This window comes from Oryza sativa, chromosome 3 (genome assembly GCF_034140825.1).
Source record: "Oryza sativa Japonica Group chromosome 3, ASM3414082v1".
NCBI classification, from domain to species: Eukaryota; Viridiplantae; Streptophyta; class Magnoliopsida; order Poales; family Poaceae; genus Oryza; species Oryza sativa.
The window spans coordinates 15,139,484-15,158,943 of record NC_089037.1 but is presented as its reverse complement, the minus strand read 5'-3'; the positions used below and the strand labels follow the sequence as shown (position 1 = coordinate 15,158,943).

At 44.1% G+C, this 19,460-nt stretch overlaps 2 protein-coding genes across 3 annotated transcripts; both read left to right on the top strand.

Annotated features, from left to right (window-relative positions):
- The first annotated feature begins 8,811 nt into the window (after positions 1-8,811).
- LOC9270360 (probable polyamine transporter At3g13620) lies at positions 8,812-16,717 on the top strand. Of its 2 annotated transcripts, XM_026024463.2 has the most exons (3): positions 8,812-9,853; positions 11,069-11,138; positions 15,898-16,717. In XM_026024463.2, exons 1-3 carry the CDS (start codon positions 8,875-8,877, stop codon positions 16,490-16,492), a joined length of 1,644 nt encoding a protein of 547 aa, XP_025880248.1. In that variant the 5' UTR covers positions 8,812-8,874; the 3' UTR covers positions 16,493-16,717. The 2 variants fall into 2 exon arrangements, with proteins under 2 accessions (XP_025880248.1, XP_015629002.1); XM_015773516.3 differs by lacking the exon at positions 11,069-11,138.
- A 150-nt stretch (positions 16,718-16,867) lies between these two features.
- Positions 16,868-18,803, top strand: LOC136351134 (uncharacterized). Its single transcript, XM_066308963.1, has one exon. The coding sequence runs from the start codon at positions 16,975-16,977 to the stop codon at positions 18,670-18,672; it is 1,698 nt and encodes a 565-aa protein (XP_066165060.1). The 5' UTR covers positions 16,868-16,974; the 3' UTR covers positions 18,673-18,803.
- The last annotated feature ends 657 nt before the right edge of the window (positions 18,804-19,460 follow it).

Here is a 19,460-nt window from a genome sequence, read left to right as displayed (position 1 = left end):
AGTGAACTCAAGATAAAGTGGACTAGAAGATCATCATTAATTCCCATGTCCATACTCTTAAGCTCTCCATTCATAGCACCCATCTGCATAATGTGCTTTCTCACACCATCTTTATAATTATAGCGCATGGACGTTAGGCGCTTAATTATAGAGCTAGCATAAGACTTAGAAGAACTCCTGAAGTTCCTATCAATGTTTTCTAAGTATGTCTTAACATCATCAGAGTCCTCAATACCACCAATAATGACATTTGATATGGCACTCTTGATGTACATGAGAGAAATCCTATTGGACTTCTCCCATTCAATAGTTTTCTCACGATATAACTTCAGTTTCTCCTCATAATCGTGCTCAACACTAAAAGGTTCCTCAGGACGGTCCTCTCTAATGGCATAATCATAATCGAGTATGCCTAAGTTGAGTAACACGTCAGCCTTCCACTTAGCCCATTAAGAGGCTCAATGAGTCAGATCTGACCAAAAGCTGAAAAATCATGAAGAAAAAATATTCATAAGTACATATATGCAATTAATATGCGTTGGCTCAATTAATTACATAATTAAACAGAAATAAATTCCCCTAATTACATCACCGTTGGGCAGAAATAATTTTGGGAAACATAATCATAAATAAATTTTCGTGAATTTATAATCAACGTTGGTCAAAAAATAAATTCACATCATGAAAAAACAAATATCTAGCCAAATTTCTCATTGGTTCCATTTAGCTAGAATTAATTTATAAACAGTCATAAATTTTTTCATAATTTTTCAGCAATTTTTAAGCAATCCAAAAAGGTACTAATGCAAATCTGTAAATAAAAATACTTAAAGGGAAATCGAAAAGAGAAAATGGCCAAGTACACATTATAGCATCAGCCCGGCCAGCTTGGGACCTTAACGCATGCGGCCCATAATGCACAGCGCGGCCCGTGGCGAGATCGATCTCAGCCGTTTGATGTAATAGACGGTTTGGATTTATCCCGAATCGGAAAACATATAGCCGCCGGCTGTAACACTAAAAAAAAATCTTTTCCCCAACTCTCTCTCTCTCCGAAAAGAGGCGGCGGCGGCGATTTCGCGGCGGAGGGGGCGCGCAGCATGAGGCGGCGGCGGCACGCGCGTGTTAACAGTGAAATTTGGTAAGCCCGGAGTAGTCATCGGCTGAGAGTCAGCATCGGCTTCGAAGTCCTGAGATTAGCCGATGAGAATTGTCAAGTCGTTAGTAGTCAGATTCCTGCTATATTCGGTTAAGGAAATCAATCTACTAAAGGAAGCTTATCCCTAAGTGACCGAGTTTAAAGAGGATGCGGCATGGCAGTTTATCTATTAATTAGGAATAGTTTGTTAGTTTCCTTTTATCTTTGGAAAAGTGTGTTTAGTGTCCGATAAGGACTTTATATTTTCCTTTTTTCTTTAGGTTAGTTCCTTTCTTGTCCGACAAGGACTTGTATCAACCCATGGGTATAAATATGTACACCCGGGGTCTATGTAATCTATCTTCACGATCAATGCAATTCGGCGCATCGCCACCCTTTTTACTTCTACTTTTGTTTTTTAAGTTCCGACGGAACTTGGCATCGGTGTTCGATCTCCGGCGAAAGGGTAAGTCCAATGTTCCGTCGGCCCAGGCAATTGTATCGTTTACGTCGGCGTCGTTCAAGGCTGCATCAGTACATTCGACCTCTTGGATTGCTCTGGTTTGGATGATATAATTGCCTATCTATTTATCATGTCTCTGTTAATCTAGTCTTAGCATATCAATTTAGGTCTATCGGCTGTCTCTCGCTTTAGGGTTCCTGCCGGTATCGGCTAAATCGCGTTGCTAGATTAGATTAGCCTAGGCATCTACCACCGTGAAAATCAGTCAACGGCTTGATTGTCTAGATATTGTGTTTCTTTTCATACTTAGTGCTGCATCAGTTAAGTTTGATCTACTAAGTCGTGCTTAGAACCATAATCTCTAGCCTGCTTATTGATTGCCAATAAGGGTTTCATCGGGGTTTCAGCCGGTGAGTTATCTGGACGTTGCATTGGCCCATAAGGATTGCATATACATATAAGTTGGATTTAGCCGATGACAACAAAGGTTTCATTGTTTAATCCAATCTTGTGGATTTCATGACATCGGACCTCTAGCCGATGGGTGCTTTAACCTTCGGATCAATACTTGTTCTACTATATCATATTGTTAGCCGATTGGTTTCTACTGGATTATATTGCTATATTACATCATCATCAGCCGATTGCCTTTATATCATTATCTACATTTGACATATAGCCGATTGCTTAAACCCTATCGCTATCGGCTGGTATCGGCATCGGCTATTTTCGGCTATCGGCTGGAACTACTCCATCGGCTTGTCAGCCGATTGGCTGTTTTGATCTACTATTTGCATATCTTGTCGGTTGCAGGATTAAACTGACTGGCACGCCCGCATCTCATCAATCTTTGGACCTGCACAGGAGCTAAGCATATCTCTCAGGCCGGTGTGTTCGATTTTTTCGTCAACACAGATTAGCCGATGAGAATTGTCAAGTCGTCAGTAGTCGGATTCCTACTATATTCGGTTAAGGAAATCAATCTACTAAAGGAAGCTTATCCCTAAGTGACCGAGTTTAAAGAGGATGCGGCATGGCAGTTTATCTATTAATTAGGAATAGTTTATTAATTTCCTTTTATCTTTAGGAAAATGTGTTTAGTGTCGGATAAGGACTTTATATTTTCCTTTTTTCTTTAGGTTAGTTTCTTTCTTGTCTGACAAGGACTTGTATCAACCCATGGGTATAAATATGTACACCCGGGGTCTATGTAATCTATCTTCACGATCAATACAATTTGGCGCATCGCCACCCTTTTTACTTCTACTTTTGTTTTTTACGTTTCGGCGGAACTTGGCACCTGACGCGGGGCTGCATCGGTGTTCGATCTCCGGCGAAAGGGTAAGTCCAATGTTCCGTCGGCCCAGGCAATTGTATCATTTACGTCGGCGTCGTTCAAGGCTGCATCAGTACATTCGACCTCTTGGACTGCTCTGGTTTGGATGATATATTTGCCTTCCTATTTATCATGTCTCTGCTAATCTAGTCTTAGCATATCAATTTAGCTCTATCGGCTGTCTCTTGCTTTAGTGTTCCTGCCGGTATCGGCTAAATCGCGTTGCTAGATTAGATTAGCCTAGACATCTACCACCCTGAAAATCAGTCAACGGTTTGGGTGATCTGCTTAGCTCCTGTGCAAATCCAAAGATTAATGAGATGCGGGCGTGCCAGTCAGTTTGATCCTGCAAGTGACAAGATATGTAAATAGTAGATCAAAACAGCCAATCGGCTGACAAGCCGATGGAGTAGTTCCAGCCGATAGCCGATAACAGCCAATGCCGATACCAGCCGATAGCGATAGGGTTTAAGCAATCGGCTATATGTCAAATGTAGATAATGATATAAAGGCAATTGGCTGATGATGATGTAATATAGCAATATAATCCAGTAGAAACCAATCGGCTAACAATATGATATAGTAGAACAAGTATTGATCCGAAGGTTAAAGCACCCATCGGCTAGAGGTCCGATGTCATGAAATCCACAAGATTGGATTAAACAATGAAACCTTTGTTGTCATCGGCTAAATCCAACTTATATGTATATGCAATCCTTATGAGCCGATGCAACGTCCAGATAACTCATCGGCTGAAACCCCGATGAAACCCTTATTGGCAATCAATAAGCAGGCTAGAGATTATGGTTCTAAGCACGACTTAGTAGATCAAACTTAACTGATGCAGCACTAAGTATGAAAAGAAACACAATATCTAGAGAATCAAGCCGTTGACTGATTTTCACGGTGGTAGATGCCTAGGCTAATCTAATCTAGCAACGCGATTTAGCCGATACCGGCAGGAACCCTAAAGCAAGAGACAGCCGATAGACCTAAATTGATATGCTAAGACTAGATTAACAGAGACATGATAAATAGATAGGCAATTATATCATCCAAACCAGAGCAATCCAAGAGGTCGAATGTACTGATGCAGCATTGAACGACGCCGATGTAAACGATACAATTGCCTGGGCCGACGGAACATTGGACTTACCCTTTCGCCAGAGATCGAACACCGATGCCAAGTTCCGTCGGAACTTAAAAAACAAAAGTAGAAGTAAAAAGGGTGGCGATGCGCCGAATTGCATTGATCGTGAAGATAGATTACATAGACCCCGGGTGTACATATTTATACCCATGGGTTGATACAAGTCCTTGTCGGACAAGAAAGAAACTAACCTAAAGAAAAAAGAAAAATAAAAAGTCCTTATCAGACACTAAACATACTTTCCTAAAGATAAAAGGAAACTAACAAACTATTCCTAATTAATAGATAAACTGCCATGCCGCATCCTCTTTAAACTCGGTCACTTAGGGATAAGCTTCCTTTAGTAGATTGATTTCCTTAACCGAATATAGCAGGAATCCGACTACTGATGACTTGACAATTCACATCAGCTAATCTCAGGACTTCGAAGCCGATGCTGACTCTCAGCCGATGACTACTCCGGGCTTACCAAATTTCACTGTTAACAGTGCGAGGCGTGGCGGAGCGCGCCGGGAGGCGGTGGCGGCAGGGCACAGCGGCGACGGCAGCGGGGCTGCGCGGCGACGACGCGCGGCGTAGAGGGCCGCGGTCGGCGGTGCCCCGTGCGGCGGGCTGATGCCGCACGGTCTAATGCCGTGCCGGTGCCTGCCGTCCCGGTTCTCCTCCGTGCGCAGCCGGGGCCATGGCAGCGAGCCTCGACCTCGCGCGGCCCACGGGAAGCAGGCGCGAGGCCGGTCCAGGACGACGGCGAGGACTCCACCGAGCGCGCGGGCGAGCTGATGCCACGCGCGGCGACGACAGTGAGGGTCGTAATGTCGGTATGTTATTTGCTAATCCGCCGGGAATTTTTACGGTTCTTATTTGGGGAATTTCTCAAATTAGGGTTTTGAAATTTTGGGGAAAATTTGGGGATTGTTACTATCCGCCGAAATTCACCTCCTTCTAATTGCTACCCAAGCCTTAAATGATTAAACAACATAAACATGAACTAATTGGCCTTGAGCAGTGGTAAATAAGCCTTAATCTTGGCCTAATTAATTATTAACAGAACACTAAACATGAGGAAAATTTCATCAAACCGACTTATACAGAAGCAAGATCATGGCATTAAGCTTCAAATCGGGATGATGGGATCATGAGACTAAAGCAATGGCTCTGATGCCAAATGTAGAAATTACGATCTACTAAGACATAAGTGCTAAGCCTAACATGATCACCCTAATACGGAATCCTTAGGTTACTGACCGTTGTTTGAAGCCATTGATGCGATTCTCCCTGTTCTTGTCGGTGTAGAGGTAGTAGTGGTAGCAGTAGCAGTGTGAGCACCGGCTTGATCCCGAAGGGGTCGCCGCCGATCACTTGCGGGGTAGCGGCGGCCTTCTGGTCGCCACCTACGCTGTCCCGGAAACACCACACGTTCTCCCTCCAGCGCTCAATTGATCGGATAGGGTTTTTGGGATTTTCGGGGAAAAGAAGGTCGTGAAGAGATCGTCATCTCACCATGACACCGGCCTCCCCTATTAGTATGGCGCTGAGGGAGATCGGGGGTAATCCAAAATATGGAAAGATTTGGCGCTACCGATCAATGCGCATAATCACGTAATTATGGAAATTGAATCGCGTTAATCCCGTAGGCACCGGGTGGAAAACGGCCATCCGAGATTTCCTCTCGATTTTCATGCCGAGAGATAAACTTTCCTAACACATATAGCATCAAACTAGGTTGTGTTTAGATCAGGGGTTTGGCGTATCACATCAAATATACGGGCACGCATTTGAAGTATTAAACATGGTCTAATAATAAAAGAAATTATAGAATCCGCCTATAAACTGTGAGACGAAATTATTAAGCCTAATTAATCTATCATTAGAAAATATTTACTGTAACACTACATTATCAGCTTAAAACATTCATCTCGCAATTTACATGCAATCTGTGCAATAAGTTATTTTCTCATTTATATTTAATACTCTATGAATGTGTCCAAATATTCGATGTGACAAGGTATAATTTTTTTCCAGGGATCTCAACAGACCCCTAATATATGTCGTGCTCTTGGAGCGATATAATGGTTCTCAACGGCAGCGCCGGGCCCCGGCTGGGAATAGCACCGCCCAGCATCTCCTCGTCTGGCTGGATAAGACCATTCCCAACCCAAGACATTAAACATAGTTTCCATAAACTCCACATTATCAAGTACTAAACGCTACTCTTCTAATGCAAACACCATTATTCCACACTTAAATTTAATGCTACTTATCACACATGATGCCTTGGATGTTGTGTAGAAATCATGTCTCATGCAAGACATGATTTCCTTCTCTTTCCTCATTTATTCACTTGTCATATCATTTTTCATTCTAGGTGGCAGCTTATTTAATGTTATGGACACCATCCTAGTCATTGGGTTGGGAATGATCTAATAGTACTAGCTCAGTGCAGTGAATTGAAGTAACCGTACGAACTATAGCTAGTACACTGATGTCTGAACGTGGTGATTTGTTTCAAAATTTTGCTGATATTCTTCGGAATTGTTATGTTCATCAATGTTCGTAAAAAAATCATTTGGTATAAAATATCTTTAAAAAAATCAAGTTGCTAACTGCATGAGCAAAATGAGAGAAAATTGCACGATTACTGATGAATAAATATAGGGGCAAATGTGCAATAGCAAGTAAGGGTATAAATGTCTTTTTGCCAACAACTGGACACCATCAACTTAACCATCCAAAGTAGGAGTAAAATTTGACTTATTCCAAACAAATGGGGGAAAACAAAAATCCCAAAAAAACAGGAGCAAAACCACAATTGAATGTGAAAATAGGGGTAAGAACAAAATTGCCCCCATTATATTTTTATGTCCTCGAACTAATTAGAGTGTCATAAGTATTCCATATTGCCATGACCACTCCACGATCCTATGTGGCGCTTAAGTGACATGCTACATAGACACTAAAGTGACATTCCATGTAAACATTCTGGTCTCAAATTTTTTTTCATCTCCTCCACATTTCCCTTGTCTTCTTTTCTTTTTTCTCTTTTTCCCACACGAATAGGAAGGAAGAAGAGGAGATAAAAGATAAAACAAAATGAGTCAATGTTCATGTTTATCTGCCATGCGAGAGGATCCTAAATGGGTCATTGTAATTTGGGACTGGAATAACACACTCTCAAAAGGTTGGGGACTTAAAAAACAATTTGGACCCTTCAAATCAATGAATTTAGGGAGAAATTTTATAGGATTCAAATCATATAACCTCTTCGATACAAAGGACCGGAACTTTCCAAATCCTACGAAATTACTAAGGAATGGCTCATTACATATATTACATATAGATTTTGGAGAAAACTTAGCAAAAACTTCAACCTCTTGAAAAATTTCCTGAGTCTATTCTCTCGTCCTATTCCTGTGGACAAATCAAACAACGATTCATGTGTTTTTCTATATTTTATAATCATTTGTTTTGCACTTGTATTCCTATTAAAATTATGTGTTTTTTCTATTTCTTCCTATTTTTAATCCTGCATTTCAAAGGAGCCCTCAATGTTCGAGGACCTAGACAACACAGGCGAACAAGTTTAGGGACTGTTAGTGTAATTTACTTTATCGAATATATACGCCACCTAGTTGGCTTTTTAAAGATTAGGTTTAATAATTCATTTTATTAGAAAACTATGTGAGCATAATTTATTTTGTTTTTTTTCTAAAACCATCATTATTTATTTTGTATTTATTTGTTTTATCATAATAGGTATTTTAAGTATGCCTTACTTTTTTCATATTTACGCCAACTTTTTAATAAGATAAATGATTAAACAAATTGTTTCCAAAAGTTAACAGTGTCATACTCTCTATTTTGATTTGAAAATAAGTTGATTATTTCTACCTCTTAAATATCATCAACCCCTAAATTAAATTTTTTTATTTTTTCAATACTTTCTAATTGTCCACCTATCAATACTATTTTCTATTAATGAAGGATATTGTCGGAGGGTAAAACTCCTTTAGCGGGAAGCGTGAACTTCCCCATTGGAGATTCGGCCAGAGAGCTAGTGAGCGGAAACAAGGCAATGGATAGAAAAACGAGGGATGCAAGCTTTATTCATTGTTCGATCTCCTTCTGAACTTTTTAGAGTGAAAGCGATTATGTGATTGGAGTACAGTGAGCTTGATCTGATAGCCAGCCAAAAACATTTCTTCTACTATAGCTACTCTTTACAATTTGAAAAAAAAAGTGTTTATCACCAAAAAAATAACTATGCATTACAACCGACTCATAATAATACATGATAAGAGTAAATTCTTTTTATGCTTTCAAACTTTAGTCTGTAATACATAATTTTATTTTAAAATGGTATTAATAGTTTTCTTATAATCATCCATATCAGTGGATTTAGAACAACAAATAATTGTTATGTTAGCGTCTTTTTTTTTTCACCACGAAGATTCAATTCACCTATAATAACCTCAATTAACTTGGTGGCTTTATGCTCCCACCCACTCGCTACCACTTTTTTTCCTTTGACTGAGTGTAACGCACGGGCATCTTTTTATACTATAACATATAGATTTTTCATATCTGTATGTCCTCCGTATGTACGAAAGTGATCACGCGATCGGTAGCGTTTTCGTGGCGATACGGCATAAGTGGTGTAGATTTAAATGTCCAAAAACTCGGCACGATTTAAATTCAGATCGCCTCGTTAAGGTCAGATCGTATTGGCCGACCAGGTTATGGTTATAAAAACACGAATGAAGAGAACACTAGCAACTAAGTAAGCTCGCATGAGTGAGCTCACCATGGACCAAGAAATCCAACTGAACCAGAGGCCATCGCCGCAGCGACAGCAACAAGCACAAGAACATGGCGGCGCCACCGCACCGGCGCCGGCGCCGGCGACGCCACAAGATGATGAACAGCAAGGGCACCAAGCAGCTGTCGCCAGGCATGGCTGCGGCGGCGCGACAGCCGAACGCCACCACCAGACCAAGCTCACGCTACTCCCGCTCGTCTTCTTCATCTACTTCGAGGTGGCCGGCGGCCCGTACGGCGCCGAGCAGGCCGTGAGCGCGGCGGGCCCGCTGTTCGCGCTGCTCGGCTTCCTCGCCTTCCCCTTCGCGTGGGGCGTCCCGGTGTCGCTCGTCACCGCAGAGCTCGCCGCCGCGCTCCCGGGGAACGGCGGCTTCGTCGTCTGGGCCGACCGCGCCTTCGGCCCGCTCGCCGGCTCCCTGCTCGGCACGTGGAAGTACCTCAGCTGCGTCATCAACCTCGCCGCGTTCCCGGCCCTCGTCGCCGACTACCTCGGCCGCGTCGCCCCGGCGGTCGCCGTCCCGGGAAGCAGGGCGCGCACGGGCACGGTGCTCGGCATGACCGTCTTCCTCTCCTTCCTCAACTTGGGCGGCCTAAGCATTGTCGGGTGGGGCGCGGTGGCCCTGGGGTTCGTGTCGCTGGCGCCGTTCGTGCTGATGACGGCGATGGCGGCGCCGAGGACGCGGCCGCGGCGGTGGGCGGCGCGGGTGCAGGTGAAGGGGAAGAGAGACTGGAGGCTCTTCTTCAACACGCTCTTCTGGAACCTCAACTACTGGGACAGCGCGAGCACCATGGCCGGCGAGGTGGAGCGGCCGGAGCGGACGTTCCCGCGGGCGCTCGCGGTGGCGGTGGTGCTCATCGCCGTCAGCTACCTGCTGCCGCTCATGGCGGCGGTCGGCGCCACGGACGCGCCGCCGGAGGCGTGGGAGAACGGCTACTTGGCTGACGCAGCAGGTACGTAGTACGTGTGTACGTATATACGCTGACGCGATTACGATATTGATGATGTCACAGCTTCTTTTATCAACAAACAAAACACACATGATGTCTCCGGCAGATCGCCGTACCGGTAATTGTCGCCGTTGTTTATTACTTTATGAGTTATTTACTCATCATATGAAAAAGATCCAACCTTACATTTTCTTGGTGGAAGAAGTGGCCATTATTTTCTCAATTATTATTATATTATTATACAAAAATTGATGATGTTTTCGTCTAAATTTTAATACATCATTTACATTTGAGTTGGTTATACGTTGCTCTTATCTAATTCGACACGAGTCAGAATAACTATTATACACCCCGTCATAGCCCAACCCCTCCTCGACCCTCTCAGTCCAACCCAACCGGCTCACACCATCCCGTCACCCCATCCCACACGCTTCCACTTAAAGCTGGGCGCGTTACTCCCCGATCGGGGTCCTTTTTCTCTTTTTTTTTCTTTTTCTTTTTCTCCCAATACAAAAGACACTATAATTTTTTAAAAAGTATCAATACAAAATGTTTTTAATATTACTTAAAATATGTGTTCATATATTTAAAAAAAATTTGGCACACGAAGTAAACAGAGCCTTAATTTCCTGGATAGTCTGCCACAACAGGCTAGCCTTAACGTTGGCACTGTCAGTTTCCAGGATAACCGGCGTCTGAATCCATTCTGCTGCTAGCCGAAGCCCGTTTCTGCACGCAAACGCTTCTGCTTCCTCGGCCCACTGACAACTGCGATACATATTCCATGAAGTCAGGAGCACGTCACCCATATGATCGCGAATGACAATGCCAGTTCAATCATTCATCTATTCGGCTCTTCAGCGTTCCATTCAATTCTCAATCTTATAAAAAAAAGAAAGGAAAAACACCACTCTCGACAAGATGGGTTAGAGCATCACCAATGTATATGTCAAAGTGATCCATATAGATGAGACCTATATAAATTGTTTTTCCCTATAGCAATCTCCACAGTGTATATAGATACAAGGTATCAATAGAAGAAGAGAGAGGAGTAGAGATAGATAATATAATTTATTCCATATGGGTAGTCCATATGCATATGGGTATCTTTTGTTATTTTTTCCATATGGACTAGTTGCACAATGGTTATAGATGGCTGAATAAAATATTCTATTGCTTATGAACTACTTTTACACCACATTGTGGATGCCCTTACAGCGACGAAGCTTGTGAGGAATCTCAAGGGACCAGCTACAAGTATTCCACTCTACCAAAACTACAATTCACTGTACGTTGTGTTTCCCTTCAAACTTTCAACTTGTTTGTCATATAAAATGTTTCGACAGTACATACATGGAGCATTAAATGTAGACGAAAAAAAAAACCAATTGTACAGTTTGCATGTAAATTGCGAGATGAATTTTTTAAGACTAATTACGCCATGATTTGATAATGTGGTGCTACAGTGAATATTTGCTAATGATAGACTAATTAGGTGTAAATATTTGCTAATGATGGACTAATTAGGATTAATAAATTCGTCTCACTGTTCACACACGAAATCTGTAATTCGATGGTTCGAATATGTGTTTCCATTATCCATACAGTATACAGTAGCAGTATATCGCAAATATCAAGGCAACACCACAGTAGAGGGCAACAACCAACGAGTCAATGCCAAAATGGGTAAAGAACAAACAGTAAATTCTACTAGCACGGAACTATTCCTTCTGTTCTGAAGCGACCCTATTTGACGCTGTATGTTAGACTTTTTAAAATACTTTTGACCGTTCGTCTTATTAAAAACTTTTACGAATATTATTAAAAAAAACTTGAATAGTAGTAGTATATTTAACAATGAATCAATGATTGGAAAAGAATTAATAATTACTTAATTTTTTTAAAATAAGATGAATGGTCAAACATGTTTAAAAAAATCAACAGCGTCAAATATTTAGGGACGAAGGGAGTAAATCATAAGGAGTAGGGGTATATATTTTTGCATGACCTTAAATAACATACTTTGAACATTCATTTATTTCATATTATGTCATCGATAACTATAAAATTAGTATCACATAAAAGTATTTTTAAAAATATTAATCTAATGATATAATATACATAATACTTGACTAGATATTATTAGTATAACTAGCTAGGTGGGCCGCGCAATTGCGCGTCTAGTACCCAAATAAAATCATATATTTTTCAGTATGATTTTACTTAAAATTTATTAAATAGATATCTCGTTCTCTTAAGACTTTAAAAGACCAAACCTTATCATCCTCGTATTTCTAATTATATAGTTTTTAAAAGTCACATCAGCTGCTATGCTACCCCTTACTTCAGTCATATCCTTCTTTATTTGCTTGCTCGATCTACCACTATTTCTATTCATTCTCTTTGAAACCTTTAAAAATTGGATCATATAGTTCTTAGAGTTTATTGTCTCATTGGTTTCGTTTTTATAATTTTTAGAAATCCCGTCAAACACTGCAATTATACTCCTCTATGACCCATCCACTGTCTTTTCTCTTTATTGTCATTAGGATTTTAAATTTTGAACATAATTATCATTCGGGTTTATTTTTTTACTTTCTAGAAGTCCCGCCAAACCGTCAGCGACTTTGCCATTGTACTCCTTTATGGCTTGTCCGCTGCCTCCCTTATTTATTGTCATTAAGATTTTAAAATCGAACATGATTATCATTAGATTTTTTTTTTACTTTTTAGAAGTTCTGGACCTTTAAAAATTGGACCTTGTAGTTTGTAGAGATTATGATCTTATTGGGTTTTATTTTTTATAATTTTTAGAAGTCTCGTCAAACGATGCCACTATACCCGCCTACTGTTTATTGTCATTGGGATTCTAAAAATCGAACATAACTATCGTTGGAATTCATTTTTTTTTATTTTATAGAAGTCCCCCAACCGTCGGCTGTTCTACTACTCCTATACACCCCGCCCGCTGCTTCTCTTTTTTATTATCATTGAGATTTTAAAAATCGAATATGGTTATCAATGAGGTTTATTTTTTTACTTTCTAGAAGTCCCGACAACTGCCTTACCCATTTGCTTCACGACTTGCCTATCGTTCCTCCTTTTAATCGTCATTAGGATTCTATTTGATGTTTTATTAACAGTTTTTATATATCGTATCAACCGCCACCGCTCTACTCCTTTATAGGCCTGTTACTTGAATTATCTCATCATGTGTTTTAGGTGATCTTTTCTTTCAATAGTATTTATTTTTTTTCACGAATTTTAGTTATTTATAAATTGTATTCCTAATTGAAATATTTCCTATTTTTTTTCAAATTTCAGAATTTATTTTTTTCAGATTTTAATTAATACCATATAGTGTTCTTTTAATATTTTTTTTAATTTTAGTTGTTTCAAAATTGTATTCCTACTTAAACTCTCTTTTAGTTTTTCTAATTTTGGATATTATTTTATTTTTATTTTGAATATTAATCAATCTCGTATTGGGTTCTTATATAGATTCTTCTTTCAATATTGCTTATATTAAATTTCGAATTTTAATTAATTTTAAATTGTATTTCTACTTGAACTCTTCTTTTAATTTTGCTAATTTCGGATTTTATTTTTATTTTTATTCCGAATATTAATTAATCTCGTATTGGGTTCTTATATGGACCCTTCTCTCAATATTCCTTATTTTTAATTCATATTGAAATTTATATAAATATTCATATTGTATTTTATGTACGTGTTAGTTATTAATTATTTTTAATATCAACTTTTAGTTATTTCTAAATTATATTCCTATATGGACTCTAGACTCGTCTTTCAATATTTTTTTTAAATTCCATATTTCCGTTATCTGTAAATTGTATTTCTATATAGACTCTAGGCTCTTATTGCAATATTATTTATTTTTAATTCTGAATTTTTATTATTTCTAATTGTATTTCTATGTGGACTCTAAACTCGTCTTTCAATATTCTTTAATTTTTAATTTCGAATTTCAGTTACTTCTAAATTGTATTCCTATATTGATTTTAGACTCTTCTTCCCATGTTTTTTTTAATTTCGAATTTTAGTTATTTGTAAATTGTATTTTTATACAAACTCTAAACTCTACTTTTAATTTTATTATGTTTATTCCGAATTTTAGTTAGTTTTAAAACTTTTATTATGTTTATTTCGAATTTTAGTTAGTTTTAAATTCCTATATGGATTCTATACTCTACTTCTAATATTCCTTATTTTTAATTATGAATTTCTATAATCTCTTAATTGTATTTATATATGGACTTTATACTCTACTTCTAATATTTCTTATTTTTAATTCCGAATTTATATTATTTCTTAATTGTATTCTATACAGACTTTATACTCTACTTATAATATTTCTTATTTTTAATTCCGAATTTCTATTATTTCTTAATTGTATTTTTATATGGACTCTAGTCTCCTCTTTTAATATTCCTTATTTTTAATTCCGATTTTCAGTTATTTCTAAATTATATTTCTATATAGACTCTGTTTTTTTTTCTCCGATTAATATGAGAATTTCTAGACCGTGGGAGCGAACATGGAGACTTTTTTTTATTTCTTTAATAAGTTAATAGATTAGGTGCACGAACCGATTGCCGCATGAGATTTTTGAGGTTGTGTGCGAGCTGACAACTCTGTTCTGTCATGTAAGCGCGTTGCTCGAGTGGACCAAACCCACCACACATTCTCAAACCCGTTAGCCAGAGATCAAAATCTAACATACCCTGCATCTTAAAATGGTTTTTGTTAAAATATACAAGGAGAAATTGAAGAATTGCGGTATTATTTCAGTACAGCACGTAAATAGTAAGACCCCTTCCCACTTTATATGTTGTGCGCAATCCGACTGGGCTGGGCCGGAGATAAATGTGCAATTGATGGCTGATTTGGCCCAAGGATAGCATTATCAACAGGAATAAGTTCATATGAGATCTCTTAACTTGTTAGCGAATCCGATTTTCGTCCTTCAACCGGAAAACCGGATACAACAATTCCTCAGCTGTCAAAACCGGTGCAAAATAAGTCCAAGGAGGTTTGGATGGCGATTACAGTTGATGTAGCTGCTATGTGGTTAATTTTACTCGGTCATCCTCTAACGTGGCATTGACATGACGCTTACGTGGCAATTTGATTTGGAAAATAATAAAAACCCTGGGCCCACATGTCAGTACCCAAGGGGGGTGGGCGAAGCATGCAGGGGCAGCAGGCGAGAGCGGCGGTGGTAGACGAGAGTGGTGGCGGCGAACGAGAGCGGCGGCAGCAGCTGCTGGCGCCCCGTCGCCACCCAACTCCGGTGACGCCTGCCCCCTGCTCCGCTTCGTGAGGAGATCCACATTGACCTGCTCCGCTTCCCGGGGCGGCGCGAACACTACACGAGCGTCGGCCGCGCGTGCCCACCATTTTGCGCGTCATCCCCTCCGCCTCTCGCCGCCAGCGATGTCATCGTGCCAGCCACCTCTCTTCCCTCTCCCACGACAACGACGACATGGGGCCAGATAAATGGAGGAGCGCGACCGGCATCCTCTCCCCCCCTCTCCCACGACGACCACGGTGACATCGACGAGAAGGCGCTGGGGCAGCAGGGGGATGACACCGATGAGCACCCTGATCCCGGTGCTGCCTTGTCGCCCCGCCACCCCTGCCTGCTTCGCCTGCCACACGCTCGCTCGTCGTGCTCGCCCGCTGCCCCTGCTTGCTTCGCCCGTCGTGCGCTTGCCCGCCGCCGCCGCCATATACATGTGGGCCCCGCATACTTTATTTTTTTTTTATTTTTCTGACTGGGATGCCACGTCAGCGAAATCAGGTGTCTATACTCTTATAGACCTAAATTGGACGCTTTTATACAGTCTAGGGATGAAGATTTTTGATATTGAGGATAAGGGATGTAAAAAAAAAAACTCGGTGTAAAGTTGAGGGACGGACTTATTCCCCGTAAAATATGAACATGTTAGGCTCGATTTAATCTCAGCCCAGCCCATGTAAGTTTTACAGATTGGCCGTCTGATTTGACGTGATTTTCGATGCAGGCATCATCGGCGGGCGGTGGCTCAAGTACTGGACGGAGGCCGGCGCGGTGCTCTCCTCCGTCGGGTTGTTCGAAGCGCAGCTGAGCAGCGGCGCGTTCCAGCTCCTCGGCATGGCGGAGCTGGGCCTCCTCCCCTCCGTCTTCGCCCGCCGCGGCCCCGGACGATCCGCCACCCCGTGGGTCGCCGTCGCCGCCTCCGCCGCCGTCTCGGTCGCCGTCTCCTTCCTCGGCTTCGACGACGTCGTCGCCACCGCCAACCTGCTCTACAGCCTCGGCGCGCTGCTCGAGTTCGCCGCCTTCCTCCGGCTCCGCGCGAGGGAGGAGAGCCCCTCCTCGCTCAAGCGCCCCTACCGCGTCCCGCTGCCGCTCCCCGCGCTCGCCGCCATGTGCCTCGTGCCGTCGGCGTTCCTGGCGTACGTGGTCGCCGTCGCCGGGTGGAGGGTCTCCGCCGTCGCCGCCGCGCTCACGGCCCTCGGCGTCGGCTGGCACGGCGCCATGAGGGTGTGCAGGTCCAGGAAGTGGCTCAGGTTCAACACCGCGGTTGCCGCCGACCATCGTCTGCAACTACAAGATGCTCCTCCTCCTCCTGCTGGTAGAGTCTGAACTCTGAACCCGTTTTGGCAGATTTCGTCTTGCGAAAAGATGAAACACGGTAAGAAACTCGAAATATTTGCTAGTAGAAGACTAATTACAAGCTATACTAGTACAAGACTAATTACATGGTTGGATGAAGCTCTAAAGTTGGCGTTTTCATATTTGTTCCTCTAATTAATCACCGTGTACGATTGTGGTTCATTATCAGAGACGCGGTTTAAATTGAACGGTCTGTCTCTCTCAAATCTGAAATGGTCACATTTGTAGTGAAGTGGACATCCATGAAATGGCGACAAGGAGGCGGACATGATCATATTCATATCCACGTACTAACCCAGCTCCTCTTTTGTGGCACACGCGGCTCCACACTACAAACCTCCGTTCCGCGCCACAAACTGCAACCACCACACATGCTCCATCGCCCGTAGTCATCCTACAAACCAATAGACACCGCGCGCGCGGAACGCCATCGCTGCCACATCTCATGGACGACGTGTGGCCGTGGCTGGCCGGCCTGGCCGGCGAGGAGCCGCCGCCGCCGCAGGCCGTTGTCGCCCTTGCCGCCTTCGCTGACGGCACCACGTCCATTGTCCTGCAGGCCGACCACGTCGCATTGGCTGAAGGTGATGAGGAAGAGAAGACTCTAGTAGATTTCTCTCTCGCCTTGAACAGCACCAATGGCGGCGCAGCGCGCGTGCTGTGGACGTCGGGTCGATTTGAGGCCGCCTCCGGTGTCGCGTTGCAGCGGCAGCTGCTGGCGAGGCTGCTCGACGAGGTGATCACGCTCTCGCCGTCCGTCTCTTGCTTGAGCGGAAACCTCGGACTCGGAGTCGGCGGCGCACCGAAGTCGAAGTTGGACGAGGAGATCGTCGCCGGCATCGGGAATGATTCTGCCGCCTCATTCTTCTCGCTGACTCTCCTTCTGCGCCTCTTCTGGCTGTGCGCCACCGAGGCACCCGCCGACACCGGGTTTCTCTTCTTCCAAGCTCTCGGCGCCGACATCCAGCGCGCTCTCGTGGACTGCCGCCCAGCGCTCGCCCTGTTCCTGGCCTCCCTCGGCCCGGACGTCGAGGAGCGGTTCATGCGGTCGCTCGGCTACATGCTCGCCAAGCTGTGCTTGCTACGGGAGATGCAAGCGGATGCGGATCAGCCGGCGCCGGCGGCGACACGGCGCCCGCGCGCGCTCCCCGCGGCGTGCCTGTCGTACGCCACCGAGGTGCACGGGCTGTGGGTTCTGAGAGGATACGCGCCGGTGCTCGCCATGCCCCGTGTCACCTGCGCGGCATCGACGACGGCGCCCATCACGGCGCTGCCGCACGAGGCGCCGGAGGAGCCGGCGCTGAGGTACGGCCTGGTGCACCAGCAGCTGGAGGTCGTGGCGCAGCTGGAGTACGCCGTGCGCGCTCGCCGCGGCGAGAGGTTCATGACCGTCGCCGTGCGCGTCGACAACGTCCGGGTACGCGTCGCGCGGCTCGGGTTCCGGAGGGACGACGCGGACGCTGACGCCGACGGTGGCGACGCTCACGACGACGCCATGGACGGCGAGCGCCATTTCCCGTCCCGTCTCCGCCTCTGGGTCGGCCCTAGGTTCGGCGCGTCGTACGCGACCGGCCCGAGCCTCGGCCGGTCGACGGGGAACCCGGAGCAGGACGTCGAGACGACGCGCACCGTCAAGGGCGCCTTCGCCGCCGCCGGCGCCACGAAGCTAGCCAACGGCGGCGTCCCTCCGAGGATCAAGGCCAAGACGCGGTCGTCGGCCCGGGCACGCAACCGGAGCTGGCGGTGGGAGCAGGAGGCGGAGGGCAGCGCCGGCGTGTTCGAGGGCGTGCTGTGCGACCCGGCCACCGGCACGGAGATCTCGGCGTGGCGCGGCGACAACAACAACAACAATGGCGGCGCCGGTGACCCGCGCAACGGGATGCGGCGGCGGTACGGCGGGCCGGGCAGGGCGTTCAGCAAGATGCGGGGGCTGGTGGTGGCCGGCGACGAGCTGCCCGAGGAGGTGACGTGGAGGGTGGGGAGGGAGGCGGAGGGGAGAACGCTGCCGTGGCGCGTGGGGCTCAAGGCCTGGTTGACCTACCTTCCCAACCAGGTGAGGAGCCACCATTTCGAGACGAGGTGCGTCGAGTGGGCACACGAGGTCGACCTCCCGCTTGCCGCCGTTAATGGCGACGAGAGGTAAAAAAAAAAAAAGAAAATCTCTCTTTATATCACCTATGAACACATACTAGCCAAAAGAAATGAAATGATCTTATGCACGTATTGTGTATATGAAATGAACAGCTAAAATAAGAGGTTAAGAATCTAAATTCAGATGCTGTCCATTTGCACCGATTTTTCTTTTTTTTTCTTTTTTTTTTCGCAGGGCATTTGCACCGACTTTAAGATAGATCATCTTAATACCTGATCGGAGACCAAATCGTAATGGATGCAAAACTATTTCTATAAGGGCACAACTATTATACCGCCGTAATGGTATAACCCCCCATTTCAAATGCTCATGCGTCCACTCACTCTCCCACTCCATGCGAGCACGCAACTCCCGACACGTGAGCGCCTGACACACGCCATATGCATCCATTATGTGTCAAGCCATCTTGATATGTATTTATCGGGCTGAACCTACTAGTCAAGTTTGGTTGGTTCTAGAGACCAAAGGGTGGGAGGTTTCGACTCCATTCGGCTGGGCTAGTTCGGTTGTTCCATCTAGCTCTTTTCTCATTATCAAGTTCTCACCACACATATATTCATAGTCTTGACCAGTACATGTCTATGATACTTAATTGATGCTTAAAAGTATCATCACATATATACCTTCCAAATGGTACTCGTGTCGAGCGATACTAGTCGGCATCAGACATCATCCCCTGATACATATCGATACCAAGACTATACTAATCAGCACTAGGTCCGATAACGTTTAGTACCACTCTTTGTACCCTCTATTGGTACCAGGCCGGTATTAGGGGC

Bases quoted from the DNA above. Each gene is read 5' to 3' on its own strand.
- LOC9270360 (XM_026024463.2), top strand. From the start codon at position 8,875: ATGAGTGAGCTCACCATGGACCAAGAAATCCAACTGAACCAGAGGCCA. The intron at 9,854-11,068 runs GTACGTAGTACG...ATGCCCTTACAG, and splicing joins CTACTTGGCTGACGCAGCAG to CGACGAAGCTTGTGAGGAAT. The intron at 11,139-15,897 runs GTACGTTGTGTT...TTTTCGATGCAG, and splicing joins TACCAAAACTACAATTCACT to GCATCATCGGCGGGCGGTGG.
- LOC136351134 (XM_066308963.1), top strand. From the start codon at position 16,975: ATGGACGACGTGTGGCCGTGGCTGGCCGGCCTGGCCGGCGAGGAGCCG.